The sequence below is a fragment of the Acomys minous genome (genome assembly GCF_964271855.1).
Source record: "Acomys minous genome assembly, chromosome: 7".
Lineage (NCBI taxonomy): Eukaryota > Metazoa > Chordata > Mammalia > Rodentia > Muridae > Acomys > Acomys minous.
The window spans coordinates 81,910,848-81,933,657 of record NC_140488.1 but is presented as its reverse complement, the minus strand read 5'-3'; the positions used below and the strand labels follow the sequence as shown (position 1 = coordinate 81,933,657).

The 22,810-nt window shown below is 49.0% G+C and overlaps 2 protein-coding genes across 5 annotated transcripts in view; one reads left to right on the top strand and one right to left on the bottom strand.

Moving 5' to 3' along the window:
* Nucleotides 1–808: 808 nt before the first annotated feature.
* Nucleotides 809–12,728, top strand: ARX (aristaless related homeobox). Of its 2 annotated transcripts, none has more exons than XM_084790754.1 (5): nt 809–1,213; nt 2,895–3,783; nt 6,327–6,372; nt 9,058–9,386; nt 11,558–12,728. In XM_084790754.1, exons 1-5 carry the CDS (start codon nt 1,018–1,020, stop codon nt 11,796–11,798), a joined length of 1,701 nt encoding a protein of 566 aa, XP_084646880.1. In that variant the 5' UTR covers nt 809–1,017; the 3' UTR covers nt 11,799–12,728. The 2 variants fall into 2 exon arrangements, with proteins under 2 accessions (XP_084646880.1, XP_084646881.1); XM_084790755.1 differs by lacking the exon at nt 809–1,213 and adding an exon at nt 2,067–2,780.
* Nucleotides 12,729–19,313: 6,585 nt separating this feature from the next.
* The window catches only part of POLA1 (DNA polymerase alpha 1, catalytic subunit), a 308,989-nt gene continuing 305,492 nt past the window's right edge, over nt 19,314–22,810 (bottom strand). For 2 of the 3 annotated variants that reach the window (XM_084789335.1, XM_084789337.1), the window contains one exon: nt 19,314–20,366. In XM_084789335.1, the coding sequence (XP_084645461.1) occupies nt 20,221–20,366 (146 nt within the window). In that variant the 3' untranslated portion in view covers nt 19,314–20,220. Of the gene's footprint in view, nt 20,367–21,354; nt 21,486–22,810 lie in introns of those variants that run through there. The other variant, XM_084789336.1, reaches the window with a different exon arrangement.

Here is a 22,810-nt window from a genome sequence, read left to right as displayed (position 1 = left end):
CAAAGGGACTCTGTCAGTCTTGTCCCCAGTCTCCCCTCTGAGCAGTTTGGACTCAGGGATCGCCAGTCCGCCAGTCCCCTTCGCCTATCTGGATACTCCTGGGAAGACTGTGTGCCTTTGGCAGAGCTCTCTGTTTAGGGGCCTTTTTTTCGTTCCAGAGTTAAAAGCGGACACAGAGAATGTTGGGAACTGATAATAAGAAGAAAGCAACAGATAGGCTCTGGACGAAGACAAATCAGTCTAGGCTTTGAGCCACAAGAGAAAATCAACCGCTCAGACAGCAGATGTTTCCCCCTTGGCACGTCAGAGGCCCATTGATCCTAGAAAGGATAGTGACAGAACAGCGCTGAGGTCAAGACTCTGTCCTAAGAGGACAAAGTCGGCTTTTAAAAGTGCCAGGTGGATCTCAACTGAAGCCTTCCGCCTCCAGGGAGCTAGGTCCTCTGGGTGGTAAAAGGGGGACCCGAAGTCCAAGTGGCTCCCACAAGCCTAGCACCCAAATGAGCTAGAACTAGGAGTTACCCTGAAGACTTAAAGAAGGAACTACAAGAAAATGATGGCAAACTCTGAAAGTTGTTAGTTTAAAGAGAGAACGAGAAAGAAAGAAAAAGAAATTTGGCTCTGGTGCGTGCCAGCTGCTAGTCCCCTGCCCCCACCCTCGCTGGTCCCTGCAGAATCCAGTTCGCGCTTTGCACTGTGCCGGCAGGCGGACACAGCCCGGCCTCTATGGAGAGCCAATCAGAGAGCTCCTCTCAGCACGTGGAGCAGAGAGACTCCAGAGCTCCGCGCCCGCTGCTCACTACACTTGTTACCGCTTGTCCTGAGCGCGGAGAGGACGAGCTCCGGGCTGAGGCCAGGGTAGGAGCCCGCAACCGAGGGAGCCAGAGAGGAACAAAGATCGCAGTAATATCTGGTATAATCAGCCATCCAAACCACCCCAACACACACTCTTTCCTCCTACCCGCCTGGAGAGGCAGCCAGAGGTCGCTCTCTGAGCCGAAGGAAAAAGCTCCAGCCATGAGCAATCAGTACCAGGAAGAGGGCTGCCCTGAGAGGCCCGAGTGCAAGAGTAAATCGCCAACTTTGCTCTCCTCCTACTGCATCGACAGCATCCTGGGCCGGAGAAGCCCGTGCAAAATGAGGCTTCTGGGAGCCACGCAGAGCTTGCCTGCTCCGCTGGCCAGCCGCGCTGACCAGGAAAAAGCCATGCAAGGTAAGGTTGTGTCACTCAGGCACCTGGCATCAGTTAGAATGTTTGAAATTTGGGGACCAGGGACTTGTCAAGTTGGAGACAGAAAAGAAGGGGTAACTCTGGGACGTGGGGCCTTAGAGAGAGGGACTGGACTGTCTCTACCTCCCTTTAGGGAAAAAGCAGAGGCCCAGCTTCACTTGGGGGGTGGGACTCTTCGATGCTTAAATGTTAGCCCATTAAAAGTCCCTCTCGGTGGCCCTTCAGTGTGCCCTGAATAGCGCTGACAGGTATGAAACAGCAGATGCTCTTAGGAGGCTTTTGCGGTAACTTGATGAAGATGAGAGACCCAAAAGTGATGGTTTTGTCTTTACACAAGGTGAACTTCAGCATTTCCCCTTTGGAAGAGTTATTTATGCCCAATGTTTTTGCGTTTCTTTTTAGTTTGTAATTGTACATAACTGGTCGCCTTTGAAATGCAAGTGTTGCAGAAAACATTTCCCTAGGGCTCTCCAAATGCAACTTACTGTATTTAAAATGCATGGAATGCGTGGCTTCTGGGTGCTTCTTTTCTCTACTTTTTTTTTTTTAAAGAGTTGAGATGTTTCATTTTTTGAAATTAAAAAATCCAGAGCAAATGTCATTTGGTCCTCTGAACCTCTTATACTCAAGTTTTGCCTTGAGCTGGATACAGAAGTGTTGCAGGAAAGAAGTGTCGGTGCCTTTTAAAACCCAAAACCAGTGATCCAGCAGCAACACCATTTGAAAGACTGGAACGAAAGGCTGAGAATAAGCCCTCTAAAATTAAACTGACTCTCTCTCTCTCTCTCTCTCTCTCTCTCTCTCTCTCTCTCTCTCTCTCTCTCTCTCTCTCCTGCAAGGGTGCCTGTGCGAGGCACTTCCTCCAAGGGAAGCAGCGGCCTGTGCCTGTTGCACCCGACCCCCGTCCACACTCCAGGCATTTCTTACCAAATTTTCACCAGGATGACTTTTTTTTCTTAGCCATTTTGGGCAAGGAAGCCTTGCCTCCTGCCGCTGTGGACTGTTGGGGCAAGGCTGGTGCTCAAGGCTGTGAGGCCCAAGCCGCTTCGCCCCGCAGGGGTCGCCCGCGGGGCAGCGACCCTCTTGCTAGTAGTGTGTGGGGGAGCTATTCCAGAATAGCTGGTAGAGCACGAAGTTTTCAGAGTAGTGGTGATTTGTTTTTTCAGTTGTTCGATTTTTAAAAAGTCGCTCCTACTCCACAGTAAAGAGGAGGATAAACGAGAAAGAAATGAACTAAGAGAGAGGGAAAGTGGGATCATGAAAAGAAAGAAAGGAAGAAAGAAAGAAAGAAAGAAAGCCAGAAAGGAGAGTAAAGGCGAAAGAGATGAGGAAAGGAAAGGAGTGGAGAGAAAGTAGAAAGAGAAGGAAAGAAAAATAAAGGGGGTGGGTAGGACGAAAAGGAGTAGTAGGAGAAAGAAAAAAAAGGAGATAAAGGGCTTATGAGAAAGGAAAGAAAGGAGGAAGGTAAAAGAACGGACTGGGAACTTGAGAGGATAAAAAGAAAAAGGAACCATGAAAAGAGTGCAAGAAAGGGGAGCTGAATCCAAGGGTAGGGGCACAGAGGCAGCATAGGGGCCGGCTCCCAACAGCTGCGAGGCGGGGAGGAGGAGGGAGGAGGGCAAACCTTCGGGCTAGAGCACTGACCACTCTTCCTTGTCCGCAGGCTCTCCCAAGGGCAGCAGCGCCCCGTTCGAGGCTGAGCTGCACCTGCCACCCAAGCTGCGGCGCCTGTATGGCCCGGGTGGGGGCCGCCTCCTCCAGGGCGCCGCGGCGGCGGCAGCGGCAGCAGCGGCGGCGGCGGCGGCGGCAGCCACCGCCACTGGCACCGCAGGTCCTCGTGGAGAAGTTCCTCCACCGCCACCGCCAGCTGCAAGACCAGGAGAGCGTCCGGACAGCGCAGGGGCCGCGGCCGCGGCGGCTGCCGCCGCCGCCGCCTGGGACACGCTGAAGATCAGCCAGGCACCGCAGGTGAGCATCAGCCGCAGCAAGTCGTACCGCGAGAATGGGGCGCCCTTCGTGCCACCGCCGCCCGCGCTGGACGAGCTGGGTGGCCCGGGGGGCGTCGCGCACCCCGAGGAGCGCCTAGGCGCAGCCAGCGGACCTGGCAGTGCCCCGGCGGCGGCGGGTGGTGGCACGGGCACCGAGGACGACGAGGAGGAGTTGTTGGAGGACGAAGAGGATGAAGATGAAGAGGAGGAACTGCTAGAGGACGATGAGGAGGAGCTGTTGGAGGACGATGCCCGTGCGCTGCTCAAGGAGCCCCGGCGCTGCTCTGTGGCCACCACCAGCACGGTGGCTGCCGCCGCTGTGGCCGCCGCAGCCGCAGCCACTGAGAGCGGGGAGCTGTCGCCCAAGGAAGAGCTGTTGCTGCACCCGGAGGACGCGGAGGGCAAGGACGGCGAGGACAGCGTGTGCCTGTCCGCCGGCAGCGACTCAGAGGAGGGGCTGCTGAAGCGCAAACAGAGGCGCTACCGCACCACTTTCACCAGCTACCAGCTGGAGGAACTGGAGCGGGCCTTCCAGAAGACGCACTACCCTGATGTCTTCACCAGGTACGTTTCGAGGGGCTAAATGGCCATGAGTATGGACTAGAGGGTGTTCCCCAGAGTAGGGGAACTCTCTTTGCTCCCCAATACTGCCCCAACACCACACACACACACACACACACACACACACACACACACACACACACACACACACACCACACACACACACGTTTAAGTTTCAGTTGCTGTGGGAATTTTTTTCCTGTCCCAAAGCCCTTCTACTTTAATGTTTCCAAATGACAAGTTTTGCAGCCAAACAGCCTCTCTAAAGAGCACCCAAAGCAGCCACGTTAGGCGCCCGCACACACGGACTGCTCCAAGAGCTTAGGCTGGGGCCATGTCCTGGCCAGGCACAGGAAACACTGCCGGAGAGCAGGCGCTATTTTTGACCCGTGTACTGTGCGCTGTCCACCCCCGCCCGGTGGCCCAAGTGGGTATCAGTTACGCTGTTCCCAGGAAAACTGGAGCCCTTGCCTTCGGAGAAGACCTTTAAAAAGATCCGAGTTTTTTGTCACTTGGGGACTCCTGAAATAACCAAAGAAGTCAGAACTAAGCAGTGTTTGGTGTCTGTACACCAAAAAGGCAGCAGCCAGAATCTTCCTCTGTGTTTCTGTCTCAAGCCCTATGCCCACTACACTCAGCATGGCTTTACTGTAAATGGGTTGATGGGGTGGGCCATGATTTCTGGAAACGTGGCAGACAGTGAATCAAACAGCTGAGGTGGGGGTGGAGCAATATTTTGTCTCTTGGACTATTGTACACTGTACTTCGCAATCTGAGAAACTTGGACCCGTGGTATAGTGGCGCTCGGGAGCCCTGGAGCCCCTGCTTATTCGGCCTATGAGTACCAGCAGGCTTGGAGCCTTTCCCACCCATAGGCCAAGATTTTGGCTCAGACTAGGAGCCAAGCTTAGGAGCAAATGTAAGAAGAAAGAAAGAGACCGGTCCCCCAGTGAGAACAGAGAAGGAGACCTGTGAGTGCCTGGCTCGCGCTCCTCAAGCCCGGCAGCTCCTTCGCAGGAGACGTGTGCAGCTTTTTAATGTGCATTTTCAAGGGGGAAAGCTGTCTGCACTTTTGAACCAGAGAAATCTCTGCTTAGGACTCAAGGCCTGAGCCAACTCCAAAACATAGTTGGTCGGGCACTTGCCAAACTCTCGTCGCCAGAAGCAACCAAAAAGTGAATGTAATGCAGGCAAGGGCAGTGAAACTCGGTCCTCCTCAGTGTCACTCGGTCTTTCCCTCATTTTTTTGAAGACAAATAAAGCTCAAAGTCACCGTGTTCTATCAAATAGCTAACGGGACCATCGGCTTTTATTTTATTTTATTTTATTTTTGAGTTTATCAGACATGTGTACTTAAAAAGAAGAAAATAAGACAGTGTCACTTAGCATCCAAATCTAAGACCGCCCTTTTGAACTTGTCCAGGAGACCAAAGTACAAAACCTGGGCAACTCCTCTTCTTCGCCCCACCCCCACCTCTTTCTAGCTCAGCAGGCATTAGCTCCTGGGCTATATAGCCCAACCAGACTAGAGTGGACTGTTTGCTGGTGCTCCCTGCTAAGGAAAAGGGATGGGAAGAGTGTTGAAAGGAAGGTGTTTAGTGAACTGATTCCTTTCTCGATGCTGAAGAAGTTTCAGGTGCCGACGTGGTCCTGCGGGGCAGTGCAGACAGACCCAGGCCCCAGGCTTAGGCAGCCGGGCTCTTTCATATTAGGGAGCAGAGAGCCAATTATTCTCGGCGCGCTCATATTTTCGGTAAACAGGTCGTAAGCCGTTTTACAGCATCTTAATGGTTTCCTATTTGCCTTAATTGTCGCGGTAATAACTGCAATAACGGGGTAGGGTTTCAGCTAAATTGACTTCCCCTGAGATGGGCAGGGTTTGTAGTGGGCACTGGAGTCAGGAGGTGCGCAGAATTTTGTTTAATCGAAAAATTACCCCACTGAACTCTTAACAAGCTTAACATATCTCCAGAGGGTAATGGGGGGTGTGACCTAAGGGGGTGAGGGCGGTAGGAGAGGGGAGGGGGAAATGGAGGAAAAGCAAAGAGCTGGCAAGAGGGGCAAGAAAGGAAGGGGGACAATCTTTTAAAGAAAGTAAAACAAAGCCAAGAGGGCAGAAAACAAAAATTGTAGTTCATTGCTGAGCACTTCTTCCATATAGTATTTGGGTCCAACAGGGCAATGAGCACTGTGCTTGCGTGTGCGTGTGCGTGTGCGTGTGCGTGTGCGTGTGTGTGTGTGTGTGTTTCCCACCCTGCTCCCTGCTCTAGCCTAAGAGAGATTGAAAGAGAAGGCATTTGTCTAAGTTTGAAGACTTATGGACTCAAGAATCCACCCCGTCACACTATATGATATATTATATAATATTTCCTATCTGTCACTGCTTACCATCCCCCCCAACCGTTTTCAATCAAATAGTAGGCATGCTAGATGTGAAGATCAGTCATGCCTATGGACCTGGGGTGTGGACTGGAAGAGGCAGTCGGGAAGAGGAAGGTGGCTGAGAGAGGTCTACTGGGGCCTGTCTGAATGTTGCTTTCTTATAGGGAGGAGCTGGCCATGAGGCTGGACCTGACTGAGGCCCGAGTCCAGGTAAGCTCCAAGTAGGAAAGAAAGAGGGTGGAGGTGGGGGTGGAGGTGGAGGACTACCCTTCAAAGAAAAAGAGACTCCAGATCTGAAAAGTAGAGCCAGGCACTCACGCACCCAAAGCTATTTCAAAAGCAAGCTGCAAACTGGGAAGTAGGAGAGGAAGGTTTCTGGGTTTGGTAGCTTAAAGAAGTAGCCCAGGATCAAACTGGGGAGGGGGGCGCTTTCTAGACCCTAAGAGTGCAGCTCAGTAGCTCCCATCCCAACCTGGTACCCAAGGCCCCTAGAGAAAACAGTCTACCAGCCGAAGTCTCCTGATTGAAATAATAGGATGGAGCATGGATTTGGTTGTTAGACAAATCCGCTCAGCTCCAAGCAGGTATTTGGCTGCGATTAAGTCTCCAATCGGGCTTCATAAAAGCCCACTTAGTGCTAGAACAAACAGGGCCATTTGAAGGCAAAATGCTGTTTGATTTCCCCTCCGCCCTGCACAAGGAGCTGGCTAATGCTATTTGATTTCCCATTTTTTATAGCAATGAGCCCACATTGATCTAATAGGGAGTGAGTGCAATGCTATTAAAGGTGTTTGCAGCCCCATACCAGAGTGCATTTCCGAACCCAGGCCTCATAACCAAAGAGACGATCAACACTGGGCAGCCCCGATGGCCAACAGAAAACAGATGTCCTCGGGTTAGGAGCTGAGTGAATCACTTTACAGTCAAAATCAAGCGCTGATAAAGCACAATAAATTCCATATGGCTCATTTAATACACAACAGCTTCTTGCATTAGAGGGCTAATGATGAGGCTTGTTCCCTCCTTTCTGTTGACACATTTCTCCATTGTCAAACAGAGATGTGACAGCAACTCCACATTTTCAGCTCAGGGGACCAAGTCGTGGGAAAGTTAAATAACTTTTTAAAAGAAAGAGAGCGCCCCCTCCCCTTCTCCTCGCCCCACTATTCACTGGAGAAGATGTAATTAAGTGAATATGAATTATCAGAGTCCTTTCGTTTACCTTTGGGAGCCTCAGAGGTATTAATTCAATAATGAGGAATTGCAGGGGACATCTTGATAATTGTAGTTGAACCAGAGAACCCAAGAGACAGAGGATCTCTCTTTAGAAAAGATCTCGCGTTATTTAAGGCCCTTCTGCCTCCACTGCCCCCACGTCCCTTTCTTTTATTCCTTTCTCTATGATCATGAAATGGTGGATATTCTTGTCTAGACAGATTGGATGTGAGAAAGCTGCCAGCCCAGGCTAATCTAACTTCCAGCCCAACTTTTGGACGCTTTGGGTCTCCAAGCTAGAGCATTTCTATAATGCACACATGGATTATTTGAAGGCTGATGAATGCATGGCTTCCTTTCCCCAGAACCTTAAATAATCAGCTAGTTTGGGTTCTTGATTTTTCTTTTCTTGTCCTGGACGACTGTCTAGAAGTCCAACTAAGCTTAGCTGCTATTATAAGTCCGCCCCCCCCCCCCCAGCCAGCTTGGAGATTTGAAAGATCTGAATGCCTTTAAATTTTTTTAAAAAAGATGTTCTTTTGTGTTAATTTACATTATATTTTAATATAATTCTGTATAGTCCTATGGTTCATTCTTAAATGTTAGACTCATGTGCAGTCACAAACTCAGCCCTAAAAAATATTAATGCCTTCTGGAGAGAAGGTGCACAGCTTCTGAGCTGTGGGAGTGATGAACAGGTCACATAAAAATGATTTCGTGCTCTTGGAGGGTATTTTTAGATGATGGTGGCTGCCATGTTTCAGGTAAAGGTCTCTATTCAAAGTGCTTCTTATTAACAATTAGGAAAATACCTCGGGTTGAAAACCTCCCCCAATCTTGGAACTACCTTATTTAAAGAACCAAGTGAAAGCACATCCCCCCCCGTGGGGGGTGGGGGGGGTGAAGCAAGGCCCTGTTTGCTGTGAAGATGATTTCCGGTGCTCAGGTGAGCCTGCCTTATTCCTCCCAGCAGTCAGAGACGTGTCATGCAGAACCCCTGCAGAAAACCTGCTTTGGACCCCCTTTTTCATTTCATGGAGAACTAGCCCTCTACAATGCACATCTGGTTTTCACGTTCCTGAAGCAGTTCTCTCCTCTCTCTAAACCCTGTCCAGACCCCAGACCCCAGTACAGTGTACTTACCTGTTCAGTAACTATTCTTACAAAGCATAAACGACCTCCCTGCTTTACTTTTCAATAGAGAGCAGACATTGCCCAGGCTCTTAGGAAAAGCTGACATAACAGATTTGTGGTTCATGGCTTGATGCCTGCCCCTTTCTCAACAGTCACCACTATGTGTTTTCATTTGTTGCCTTACACACAGCACTCACAAGAGTATTATGATAAAAGTTTTATTGGCCCCATTTTACAGATTAGAAAACTGAGGTCCAGAGAGGCTTAAATGACCTAAATGAAGTCTCGCAGACCTGACAGCCGAGGCGACCCCATGTTTAACTTCCCTGAGTCTTGGAAGCCTGGGCTAGATAGATACCATGTTTAATGGTTTGCCTGTTCATTGGCTCTTGCTGAATTAATTAATGTCTGGGCTCCTTTTCATCCAGAGGCTACAGAAGGCCAGGGTGGGTTCAGGAACAATGGAAGGAGGGAGACAAGGCCCTGGGAATCGAAGGAAGGAGTGAGCCAGAGCCTAGCCCACAGGGTCCTCTCTCCTTTATGCAGGTGTGGTTCCAGAACCGTCGGGCCAAGTGGCGCAAGAGGGAGAAGGCTGGCGCGCAGACCCATCCTCCCGGGCTGCCCTTTCCTGGGCCGCTCTCGGCTACCCACCCACTCAGCCCTTACCTGGACGCCAGCCCCTTTCCTCCGCACCACCCTGCGCTTGACTCTGCCTGGACCGCCGCCGCTGCTGCCGCCGCAGCAGCCTTCCCGAGCCTACCTCCTCCACCTGGCTCGGCTAGCCTGCCGCCCAGCGGGGCGCCGCTAGGCCTGAGCACTTTCCTGGGAGCAGCCGTGTTCCGGCACCCGGCCTTCATCAGCCCAGCATTTGGCAGGTAATTGCAGCCTCAGGAGGCTCTGTCTGTCTGTCGGTTAGTATTTCTTTCCCCTACACAAGAAAATGCTGAGGTCTGAGAGGAGGCGGGAGGGGACTATACACATCTCAACCTCAGTGACTTTAATCAAGCAAAATAGCCTCTAATTTTTATTTTAAAAAATAGGTCTTGAAGACAATGAGTTAGAAGTAGAAAAGGGGAGGACAATTGATAGTGGCAAGAGTGACAACCAGAAGTGTTCATGAAAGTGTACAAAAGTATGGTTTGAAGGTACCCTCCGCTAGGGGCGGTTTGAGTGAACAGGTGTAGGCTACAGAGCTGGGAGGACTTGAAAAGTCTTGCAAAAGTCCTTCTGCCACAGAGCCTGGCAGCGTGAGGGGCACACTTGGGGTCCCTTACAGGAGCCAGGGGGCCCTTCAAGTGATCAGAACTGTTCCGTCTTCCCCTTCCCCAGACTCTATGTTCCTTATTACTCATATGACCTGATGCCAACAGTACCCCCATATGTGCTAACTCCGACCCCGACAGCGGCAGAAGACAGCGAAATAAAAGAGCCATCTCATCGTATATAGCTCCCTTTCTGTAAATGAACATTGAGTGATGAAATAAAAAAAATCTGTATAATCACACAGACAAAGAAACAAAGGAGGGGAGTATTAAGTTGGAAAGTGCAGTGAAAATAAAATTGAATGCAGCTTCAATGATCTCTCTTTGGGAGAACAAAGAAATAATAGATTCATCCAACTGCGCAGCTACTTAACAAAAAAAAAAAATTATCCTCGGAGAAATTGAAATAGGACTTGAGAGAAATTTAATGTACTAAACCACGAAAATACCTAGCGATTGCCTTAAAGTGCAGTTAAGTGGGGTGCCTCAGTTTACCTAATGGAACCAAGGCGTGCTACGTCCCCTCCAGGTCATCTATTATAATTTCTTTCTGCAAAAAAAAAAAATAAAGTCCTGTGTCTCCTTCCTACTTCTCCCCTCTCTGACAACAAAACCAGGTGACACCCCCCCCCAAACACCGGGGATACCTCAAGGTTGGAAGGAGGGGGAGGTGGGTTTAGTTTGGTGAGTGAAGGAGTGAAGAGACGGCAGGAAACTGGGAGCCCCGGCTCCAAGAGCCCCAGGTGGGCTCATTACTAATTGAGAAAATTCTAAATTGCTCTCCACCCTCCCCCCCCCCAAGGGTTGGAGCTGGAGCCCTTGGGGAGGTGTCTGGAAAATACCAGTCAGCAAGGGTAGGGGTGAGGGGCCTGGGGCGCTCAGGCCTCAGCTGCGGATCAAGGGTGCTGTGGGGAAGGCATAAGAGTAATCCCTCCGCTCAGAGCAATCCCGGAGCCACCCGGAGGTGGTGGCGCAGACACTGGCACCTGTCCTAGTCCAAGTGGGACCACTAAGGCTTGAGTTATGCACGGGGCTCACGAGCCCTGGAACTATCTGGGGGCAGGCTTCAGGGGTTTAAGGAAGGCGGTGGGGGAAAGGTGTCTCTGCGCGGGGGCGTTGGAAAAGTCAGAGCTGCCTGTGGAGAGGAAATCAACAGGCGGGCCGCTCAACCTCGCTCCCGGTGGGCGCTGGCAATTTAGCGGCACAAAGGAGGGTGATCCACCAGCGTTGGCGAACTGGAAGGCCAGCACTCAAGGCCAGCTTTTCCTGGGTTTACACTCAGAAGGAGCCCCAGAAAGAGTCTGCAGCATGGGTCTTGGGCAGTTTCTAGTCTACTTTTTGCACCCCTCCCCCATTAGCTTTCCTCTTGTCTCTTGCTTCCCCCCCCCCTTTCCGTTTGTCTCTCTGGTCTCTTTCCACTTGCTCTTCCTCCAACAGTATCACTCCAGGAGTTGACCTCGGAACACCCGCTTTCTTAGTTGAAAACCCAGAATCCTCGCACTTGGGCCTCGTGATTTGGGCTGTGGGGACTGCCTCTGGCTCTAGATTCGTCCCCTCCGGACGTGTCTGGTGCCTTGAGCTTTCTTTTCCTGGTGGGTTCTCTCCTCGGGCAAAACCACCTGCCCACAGCAGTTTCAGCCCGAGCCCCATCAGGCCTGGACTCTCCCAGCTGCTCTGCGCCCCTCCACCCTCGCTGCCCAGGCGACAGGTGGCGGGGGACTCGCTGTCCCAGGAGCCGCGCTCCGTTCATGAGGCCATGACCGCGCTGTTTGTTCTCCCCACAGGCTCTTTTCCACCATGGCCCCCCTGACCAGCGCGTCGACCGCGGCTGCGCTCCTGAGACAGCCCACACCCGCAGTGGAGGGCGCAGTGGCCTCAAGCGCGCTGGCCGACCCGGCCACTGCCGCGGCAGACAGACGCGCATCCAGCATAGCCGCGCTGAGGCTCAAGGCTAAGGAGCACGCCGCGCAGCTCACGCAGCTCAACATCCTGCCGGGCACCAGCACGGGCAAGGAGGTGTGCTAAAGGCTGCCCTCCACCCTCTCGCCCCTCGGGCGAGCCCCGAAAGGTCACCTCACTCAGCACCACTCAAGACCAAATGGAAACAGAGGACCAGCACACTCCCAAGACGGCACAGACAGAGCGCAGCCGCCTTCGCAGCAGCTTGGACAAGACAGCTCTTGGCCCTAAAGGACGTGGCACCTCTTCCGCTGCCTGTCCACCTGCCCCTGTCCCTGCCCCCTACCCCTGCCACTGCCAATGTCGCTCCAACTCAAACGTCCACCTTCCCATTCTTACCTTACTGAAAATAACGGGGAGGGTTTCTCCCCAAGATGCCTAGTATTGAAGTTTTAAAAAATTAAAAGCCCAACCTTCTCTTCCTCCGGATACCCCACTTAGCTTTCTTTTGAATAGCATTTTTGGCGCTCTGAGTTGATTTCAGCGCGGCCCGGCTACACGCCAGGGCCAGGGAAGCGAATGCGAATTTGTAAGATAGCTAACAGTGCACTTAAAGCAAAGGGGCGTCCCGTTCTTGTTCTCTTCTTTATCATACACCAACCAAGGTTTTTATATCAAACCAAAGGGAAATACTCTGCTAGAATATGGACTGTTGAAGTCACCAAACTGTGATTATTGATTCTGTACATACCATTGTTATTAAAAAAAAAAAAAGAACAGAGCTTTGTATATTTGAAATGTTATAACGCAATTGCACTCAGCGTGGTATGGTAAAAGTTTGTCCTCCTGTAGATTCTTACTGTGTTGTAGATATGATAGGGTTCCTAGACAAATATTTATGTACTCAAGCCCTTTATTTAACTTATTAACTGTAGAGGCTTCAGAAACCTTCGAGATAAAGGCAATGGTACAGTACTTTTGTGTAATGTGTAATTGTTATCACTTTTCCTTGCTATCTAGTGGAGAAGTGTCACGCTCAAAATAAAAAAAAATTATATGTTTAACAAAAGGAAGTGTGACTACTCTATGAAGACCATGAGGGGACAGTAGAAGCCCTTGCCCCACACTGAAACATAGGGTGAGCTCTGCTGACATAGCACCTCCTGAGTTTAGCTGCACATGCATCTTCCTGGCAGAGGCCCCTGGTTTGAATGTGACCCTAAAAAAAAAAAAAAAAGACACCACAGTGGTGCTTTCCAATAGCATCATGGTTCTGTACCAATTGGAGCTGAGGATCCTGGGCCAGGGAGATTGTAGGTGGGTCCATGGTACGTGGGTGTATACTAGTGTTGCTGAAAACCCCGTGAAAAGAGAAATTTGAAGCAAACGGAGTCTTGGTTTGAAGGCAAAAGAAACTGTTCCTGGAAAATGCTAGATAGCAAGCAAGTGCGCAGTCCGAGGTGACAGGTAGTGGCTACAGCAAGAACCTGAGCTTCAGAGAGGGCGGAACACTGGTAGGGAGGAGGGAAAGAGGGAGAGAGAGAGAGAGAGAGAGAGAGAGAGAGAGAGAGAGAGAGAGAGAGAGAGAGAGAGAGAGAGTCGGAGAGAACGAGAACGTGCGGGAAGAGTGATGGAAAGGCAGCGACGGGTATTCGAGTGGCAGATCTTAACTCGACAAATGTCATTACATCACTTATCTAGACATTGGGAAATATATACATTAAAAAAATCCAAACAGTTCAGGTTTCTCGAGGAGACCCAAACAGATTTGGCATCTTTCACCCCCTAGGCTCACCCCTCCCCGCGGCGGGAACTGTAGTACCCCCCTCTTCGGGACCCTGCCCGCGCCCCTTCGGGTGACCGCTCGGTGGAAGCTCGCCCGCGGGGGCTGGGTCTCGCCAATGCTCCCAGGGTGATGGGAAAGGGAAGAGAAGCTTAATTAGTTTCAATTTGCAGCAATTAGCGCGCTGGACCTTTGGGGAGAGGGGCAGGCGGGAAGGGGGGCTGCGCGGCGTGACTACAGAGGCTCGCGGAGTAGAGAACCACCGCCCCGCCAAGATGCAGGCGACCGCGGGGGGCGCGGGCGCGTCTCCGAGGAGGGCCAGGTCGGTCGCGCGCGCCCTGTTAGCTGGAGGTGGGGAGCTGGGTCTCTTAGCAGCCTTAGCGAAGGTGAGGGCTTAAACAGAGGTCAACAGCCCTGGGGGACCGCGAGTGTCTGGGGAGGTGGGCAGCCCAGGCGGGGTGGGGGGGGCGGGTTCGGTTGAGCTCTCGGCACGCCCACCGCCTTCGGGGCCCTGTGGTCCCGAGCGCTTGCCGGTCCAAAATCCCCGGAGAGTGCGCCCACTGGAGTCGCCAGCTCCCGCGGCTTCTTGGATTTTGTCTGTCCTGTGGGTCATCACAACCTTAGCCTGGTCTGGACTATGCCAGGGTGGCTCTAAGAGACGCAGTCTAGGGCATGGGAAGTGGCCACCAACTACCATTCCCACCCACACTCCTTTCCCAGGTTTATTACTAAGGCTCAGTTGGAACTTTCTGGGGCATTTCTCTAGACCTATAGTCACAACTCCTTAGACTTGCACAGGCTTTTCCAGAAAAAGCTGCTTTCCTGGAGTGGACCGGGCTGTTGTGAATAGCAGAGTGCAAGAGAATCACGAGGGGAGGATTTATTTATTTATTTGTGGTCAATATCACTTTTCTGTCGATTTTGGCTTTTTGTTTAGAAAGACGGCTTCATTTCCCCCCTTCAGGCGGCCAGTTGGATGGTATACGAGAAACAGTACCATTCTTCCTGTTAATGAACTTTTTTAAGTCATTTTTTCTCATTTGACCCTTCCATGGAGCAGAAGCAAATTGCGTGAAATTACCTCCAAGGATTACATTTATTACTGGCCAATGAGAACCCCTCGCCTTGTTTTACAAACTCTTAATCCTATGTCATTCTGAAGCCACAAACAAGCCTGGGTCTGGGCCTCCTATTCTTTCAACTTTCCCCAGCTGGAGGGACCTCATTCTGCACTTAATATTCCCCATAAATATCACACGCTAAAGACCCCCTGACTTCCAGCAAGTCCACATTAAACATGTGACATGTCACGCATGACAAACTCTGAGTATCTTTTCAAAGCAGCATTAAAAGCAAAGAAACCAATTTTCTTCTCTTTCCAAACCTCCCCAAGTGCTGAATGACGGGGATTGGAGAGCCACTGGAGCGTACTTAGGGGGATTTTATGAGATTTTCCAGAATGATTTAATCTTATTGTGAGCATTATTAATGAATGGCAACCCAATTTGGCCCCAATATCTGGGAACTCAGTCACAATACTGGGAGCGACTGACAAAGCCATCTGCCCTCCCCCCCCCCCAAACTTAAGCAAACCTCTTCCACCACTGAGGAGGACGTGTGGAGGCCCAGGGAGTTCAGGAGAGTCAAATTCATGGCAGGACTGTCTCCTATCACACTCAAAACTGAACAGCCTGGACACCTGTTTTCCCAAAGCCATTGTGAGGTGAGGGGTGATTGGGAGCCCAGTGTGAGCCTCTGCTGGGAAGTTGGAGGGGAAGGAGAAATTCATTTGTTACGTTTTTCCAGACAGGTTACCCAGATCAGGAGGAGACCTAGGCAAGAAGGGGGCAGTTAGCACACTATTATTACAAGTGCTCTGCCACAGCCTATCCATGGCCTGGACTGTAGGCAGTAGTGAGGGCAGACATGTTAACTATGTGGTGACAACAGTGGCAAAAGGATGAATTTGAGAGAGTGATTGTGAGAAAGAATCTCAGTGTTTGGGTAGTTACTGGTATTGGCCTCCATCAGTTTCCTTTCTCCCCATATTGTCTCCATCCAGTTGGGACAATATTGGCTATTGTTAGTTTTTGATTTATGGTTATCAATACTCAAAGGCACCAGAAGGTCTGTGTTGGCATGGTTTGGAGTACAGATCCCTCTAGAACGGAAAAGGGGCTGATATTAGAGGAGAGGAAATTACACATGGGCTAGCCCAACTTGCTTTTAGGAGAAAAAAATGTGTACGTGAGCATGTATATATGTGCATACACAAAAGTGAGTGTGTCTCAATGAAAGGGGTCTTAAATGGAGCCTAAAATGGTATTTTGGAACACAGAGTTCCCCAGAGCAACTGCATATTTAAATGACAGTGGTAGCCTGGCTGGGAGGGGGAGCTGGGAGAAGAAAACCCCCACTACCTGAAGAGGAAAAAGCATTTTTCAAAAGAAAAAAGTCATGTTGTCCCTGGACGTTATTAATGGTCCAGTTTGAAGTATACATTTTTTTTCCTTTCAAGAAAAGGGGGCGATTACCAGTTATACATTAAGAAATGTCATTCAGTCATTTTTATTCATTCTCCGGAAATCTTCGTAAAAGCCTGAATCATACTTATACAAGCAGCAATTTTGTTAATCCAGGGGGTTATTACTCTGGGCCCTTATTAGGTTCTACACCACTGCCAAGCAATCCTATAACCCTCTCAAAAGAAGTTTACCTCCCTGTTATAAAACCAGTAGTGGTATTTATACTGTGCAATAATTAGTGTATTACTTGAATCCACTAACACGTTCATTTTATCTCTGCACAAAACCTCTAGTCTGCTTATAGAAAGCTAGTGCCTCCTTTGGTGCTGTTAAAGTGGTGAAAGAGTGAATTGAAGGCTGGTTGCACTTTCTCCTTTTGCCTCGCCTTAATTCCCATCTCTTTTTGCTCTCATCCAATTAGCACAGTGTATTAAGCGGTTTATCATCTCATAGTCAGCTATTGAGAGAAACAAGGCGAGCACTTTGCAATAGAACCTGCGCTCCTTTGACACCCTCAGGTACTTACATATTCCACTGCGCTATGAATAATAGAGGAAGAATGGAGCGCTAATTCCCTCATCAAAGAATGCCTTGTCTGCTGCTTTGCTCAACAACACCATTCTGATCAAAAGAAAAGCAATAAAGCTTAGCATAACAAAACGAAACCTACTTATTAGCTTAGTGGTTAAATTAATGCAGAGCCGCTGCTATTCAAAACCAAGGTTTGAAAACAGCCTCCAACAACCTGATAATGCTGCCTTCGGGATGAAGGAATTTTAATCTGAAATTTGAGGCTGGCTCAGATGAGTTAATCTATTAAACTGCTATAAGGAAGCTCTGCCACAAACTGTTCAATTAAGAAATATTTAGGTGAGGAGAAAGAGGAGAGAGGACAGAGGTGGGAGGAGAGGGAGAGGGGAGGAGGGGGAGGGGAGGGAGAGGAAGAGAGAGAGAGAGAGAGAGAGAGAGAGAGAGAGAGAGAGAGAGAGAGAGAGAGAGAGAGAGAGAGATGGATTTAAGTTTTGATTGGGAGCATTGAGTAGCATTGAAGTGAGGGTGTCCCGGTTCCTGAAAAGAGGCCTAGGCTTGGTGCTTTTCATAAAACCCTGACACAGATGGCAATCTGGTTTTAGAGTTTCCTTGTCTTTTCATCTTCTGTCAAACTCATATTAAATGGTATCTTAGGGTGCTCACTGGTGGCAAGGACTGAAGTGCGTTAGTGCCAAAGGCAACTGACACATACCCTTTCCTCATTCTGAACTTCGATCTGGAAACCCTGATCAGACCACCACAACCTAAGCAACTGTCACATAATTGACTTTATCCTTATTTTATTTGTCAAATTAGAATGTTTTTGAGTATTCTCTGTGTATTTTCAACTTCTGGCCTTCCCTATAACCTTTGTATGAAAGACAGCTGAGAGCTAGCAAGCTGGGGCCAAGGGAAAATTCTGCAGGCCTCTTCAGCAGCAGCAGGTCCAACCTAGATCCTACATTAAACTGAAAACGGGCCCTGTTCTGAGGCATGAGAAGGCCCTGAGCAGAGCAGGACCCTTAATGTTACCATTTTCCAACTAATTGCAGTAGGTTTAGCCCAAAGGTTTAACAGTCTTAAAAACAAACATAGTTGCCAGCTAGATGTAGTGTCACACGGCTTTAATCCCTGTACTCCCAGAGGCAGAAGCAGGTAGATCTTTGTGAGTTCTAGGCCAGCCTGGTCTACAAAGTGAGTCCAGGAGAGCCAAGGCTACGCAGAGAAACCCTGTCTTTATAATACCACATAAACCAACAAATTTTAAAAAATTGTCAAGGTTTAATGAATGGAAAACATTTATTAAATATTTGGATTCCTGGCTTCTCTGGAACACTAGATTACAGGCTCTACACTGGGCCCGGACTCTCAACATCACTACTGGCCCCTGTAGACTATGCCTGATATTCCCTAGTGTGTAGATTGCTCCATTCATTCTTTCAGCATTTGAGCTTAAGGCTGGTGCCAGCGAACCCATGGAGACAGGGACAGGCAGCATTTCGGAACCAGTTCTATGCAGTGTGCCATCAATCAAGGCGTGTCAAGTAAGAGACCCTCCTGAGAAAAGTGAGTGGGCAATATTCTACCCTTTCAATGAGAATCCACTGTAATTCTTCAACTTGCAGGTCCAACTTTGTATACAATTCTGGAATCCTTTAGGCACCGCAGTTTAAAGCCTACATTAGGTAAGAGATCCTAGGAAGAAAACGCTAACTGCTGCCACTAGCTATGCTCTGCAAGTGTACTTCAAAATGGTTTTTCTTATATTTACATTTAGTTTGGTTTTAGGAAAAGACTTCCTAGGTGTTCTGGAACTTTCTATGCGGACTAAGCTGGACTTGAATTTATGGCAACTCCCTGGCTACCTAGCCAGTGCTGGGATTACAAGTATGTGTCACCACTACTTGCCAAAAATGTCTGATTTTCGACAGAATTTAATATAGAAATAGTCCCTGTCCCTCGAGTGATTATAGTCATGAGACAAGGACAAGAAATTTAACTAATAAACTGAGTCTTCAAGAGAACCAAGTTAAGGGTTATTTTACTTATAGTGACTATAATCACAGCCTCCAGAAATGAAGGCAAATATACCTTCCTTTCAGAAAGCCCAGTGAGGGCATACACTCCAGACACCATGGTGAGCCATCCTATGACATTAATAGCAAGTAGCAGAGGCTGATCGGGAGTGAGGAGAGCACACAAAACCTTTGTTTCCTAAAGCGGTTTGCCTGCTCTAACTTGTGACCGGCTGCAGCACTTTTAGTGCCAATTAACTGTCAGGGCCCAAGCAGTGTTTCTACTTCAAATCTGAGTGTAAGAGAAAGAGAAGAGGAGAAAGAGGAGCAGCTTAAGAGCCTGAAGAGCAGAGGAGGGAGAGAAAAGAGACGGCAAAGCTAGACAAAAGAAGACTTCACCAGTTTTAACAAGTATTTCTTCACAGCCACTGCTTACCAAGTATTTCTTTCTGAGGGGGCCTCTATGTGGGATGTCTCTGTCCCAGCAGCCAGCAGCTTGTCTACTGGTTTAGTGTCCCCTACCCTCGGCCTTCTCTCCCTCTTTCTGGATCAAGAACTAACGAAGCCTAGTCCTCTCCAAGCTTAATATATTAGAGGACTCAAAGTTCACAGAACTTCTCGATGCTTCGACTATCCAGAAGTCTCGCTCAGCATCTTTGAACTGGGGTTCTAATGGTTATGAAAGAATTTGGACTGAGGTTTGGGAAGGGAATGGTCTTCAATCAAACTTTTTTATTCCTTGCTGTCACTTATTGCACCCGATTAAAAAAAAAATCACCGCAACTGGTTTCCCTTTAGAAAACTTTATTCTTAAGTACAAAAAAACAGAATACATTTTTCTTTATAAAAAACTAAATATGTATTTATTTTAAGTGTGCCATATTGAAATGCAGTTTATCGCTGGTGAAGAGAACACTATTCAGAAGAAATGATGCACCACACCAAGCACTAGGTGTCGTTAGCTGCCTCCCAGTGTCCTGATTGTAGCATAGTGACCCTCACAACAAACTCACTAGGATTCTTGTGAAATGTTAGAATAAAGTTTTAAAGTGTTCTTTCGTATTGTACTCTTCACTTTGAGCATTCTATGCAAAGAGAAAACAAAGAAATGTGAGTACGAAACACGTGCTCAGTGCTGGACTTTTATCCAATAAGCAAACTTGTTCTGTGTAATCTATTTAGTAAGTGCAAAATTTCTTAACAAGCCCCTGCCCCCCCTCCCCCCACCACTTATATGAGGGACAGCACTAAAAAAAGCCATGCTTAGAGCCATAGCTGAACAAGTATCTGGATACAGACAGTGTTTAATTGAAATGTGAAAAAACAAAGTGTTAGAACTCCCACTAGACTCCACAAAACTCTTTTTAGGGCTATCTCTGCTACAGCCCCAGGACAAATGGAAGGTCGCTCCTATCCCAGGTACTCTCAACTGTAGTAGCAGTTTGCGCCCCATAGAAAGCCAGTCCCCAGTAAGATAGGCCTTCAGGCACTTGGAAAAGGGTCTGGTGGCACATAATGCTATGAAGACTATTTGGCAAGTTAAATATTTTACACTCTCCATCCTGGTCCACGTGTACACGAATGGAGCATGCAGTGCTCCAAAGAAAAGCAAGACACCAGTGAAGCAGCCGGGGCAGGTGGAAGGCTCGGAGGCTGAGCGGTGGCAGCTGGCCTCCTTGCTTGCTCCTGGTCTCTCAGTGCTTCCCAGCATAACTGGCGAAGAGCTTGCCAAGGTTCACTTCCGAGTAGCCACTGCAGGACAAGAACTGCTCTGCTATGCTCTTGACTTTTCTGTAGTCCTGAAGAACTTTGGGAGTAAAAAAATGCTTCTTCAATTTATCTAGAGTGAAATAAAAAGAAAAGATTAGAAGTCTCAGAGAGTTTCTTCAAAACTATTCAGTATTCCTTTTCAGAGACAGGTGCAGGTTTTGATTGCGGCTCCATGTCTCTGATGCACTAACGGGCCTTGTCTGTGTTCTTTCTACCCTGGAGACAGTTCAAAGCCAGCAGTGCCTCAGAACTTGTGTGTGTGTGTGTGTGTGTGTGTGTGTGTGTGTGTGTAACAGCCTGAGCCTACCCTTTTCAGAACCTAACTGCCTGGGAGGACAAGCCAGGCCAGGCCACCTTTACTGATGTGCACTGCAGGTGCATGTCCACGGACAGTGGGGACGCTGAGTGCAGCCCACCTGGGGACAATGCTTTCACTGTGCTCTTCCACATATGCTTTCACTGCACTAGGAATCTGGATGTAGAAGGAAGCTACCTTCCCTAGTACTTCCCCAAACCACACTGCCCCTACTAGTTGGCCTCCCCAGTTCCTTCTAATTCCTCATCTGCCCATTTTGGAAAACAAACAAACAACTTTACTGTAAGAGGGGAGCTGCCTGGAGGCCTACATGTCCTTTGCCCACCTTTCCTTCTGTCTACCTTGTGCAAACTCAGGCTCCAGTGTCCCCGCCGTGTGCCCAGCTCCTTTTACCCATTTTTTCCTTGCCTTCCTATTCTGAAGATGGTTCTCTCCTTTTTGCAGTGTCTGCTACTTTTTCTATTTGGTTCTTTTAAAGGAGCAGCGGTGCTGCTAGGTTCAGGTCTCATCTTTTGGGGGAGACATCCCTGCCCTGGTCTTTGTTTAACACTGCTCGGGAACTCCATGAGATGTTTGGAAAGGGTGCTGTGTTTTTTTTTTTTTTTCAATCGCCATTTTATAGCTGAGAAAACTGGGTAAAACAGTTGTCTAGGGTCACAAAACAGGCTCTTCGAGGTGCGGATCTGAAAACTCAGGTAACCAGAACCTCCTCCAACCCGTGGTTGGAGGGGGCTTACTTCCGTACCCCGTCTCATGCCACTGTTTGGTGAAGCTTCCTGGCAAGGCCTGGAAATCAGCTATTCCCAAGGTAAGGGCCCAGGACACTGTCTGGGGTGGGGTGGGGGTGGGGGCTGACACAAGGCTTCCCAGCACCTGGAAATAGGAAAGGACCAGGAAGGAAACACCGATGTGGGGGGCGCATCCATCACAGAAAGGAAAACCATGCTGAAACAACAGATCCAGACAACAAGGCCCACCAAAACCCTGGAAAACGAAACTCACCGTCAAGATTTTTGTTTCCTAGCTACACATTTCACATTTGTTCACAACCTTTTCTAAGTTACACCAATGCCTTTCTAAAAACAACTGTAAGAAGTTTTGTGGAGGATTTAAATGGCCAAAAGGAGTGGAAAAAGAAGCAGGGGAGCGGGCACATCGTTAACTGACTATACAAAGACAATTTGAAAGTTCTAATTATCGGACTCTGGCAATATACAACAAAGGCCTCAACCAGTGTGCCTGCCTCCTGGCAGGCCAAAACCACAGGCCTGCAACCCTGTGCATGTGAATGACACAAATGCATCTGATGACTGGGGAGAGCACATTTAAAGAGCTGCGGTAATACAGAGCAGGGGAGGCAGAGAGAGGACATAGCTCCTGATGTGTTTACCTCCTCTGCTGATGGGATATTGACTTTTCCCACCAGGTTGGTTAGAAAGGGGACTATTTACGCTGCCACACAGCAGAGTTAGAATGACAACCAGCGTCACTGGGCGCGCTTCTTCGTAAAAGACAACTGTGACCGCCAACATATCCCATAGCTGGTCAATACAGCCAAGGCACTGTTTCCTGGCAGTTAGAGATGCAGATAAAAGCTCCCACTCGCTTCCCCAATGAGAGCTTAATCAATAGCATATGGAAGGTCTTCTAGGAAACAGAACTGGACGAGCTGTCACAGGCCACATCACCGGGGCTGGGAGGGCAAGAAGTCACTTGTTCAGTTTTCCTCTTCCTTCTTTGGGCACTGGGGCCATCCATGTTAGGCTTCACATTAAGCTGTTACCCGGCTTCTGTCAATACCACACTCACCACTTTCGAACTTAAGAGAAAATCCAGATGTTAAATGATGAAAGCCAGTTAACATGGTCAATAAACTGCTGCCTCCTTTCACTGCTCTAGTTTTTTGACTGCAGCCTACTGGTAAAGACATCATCCCAAGTGGAGCTGTGGCCGGAACTTAGGACAACACTGCTAAAGTGTTTTAAGACGCTAGTGGACAAGAGTGGACAAGAGGCAGACACATGTAGCAATGGCACCCCGCTCCACCAGATACTACTCATTGTGGCTCTTGCTCCACAGATCCAAACTTCATGAAAGCCAGAGATGGAAATGCTCTTTCGATACAGAAGCATACCAGCAAAATACAATCTAATGACCTAAAGTAGTACCCAGAAGTCACTCATCCTTAGCTACAAGCA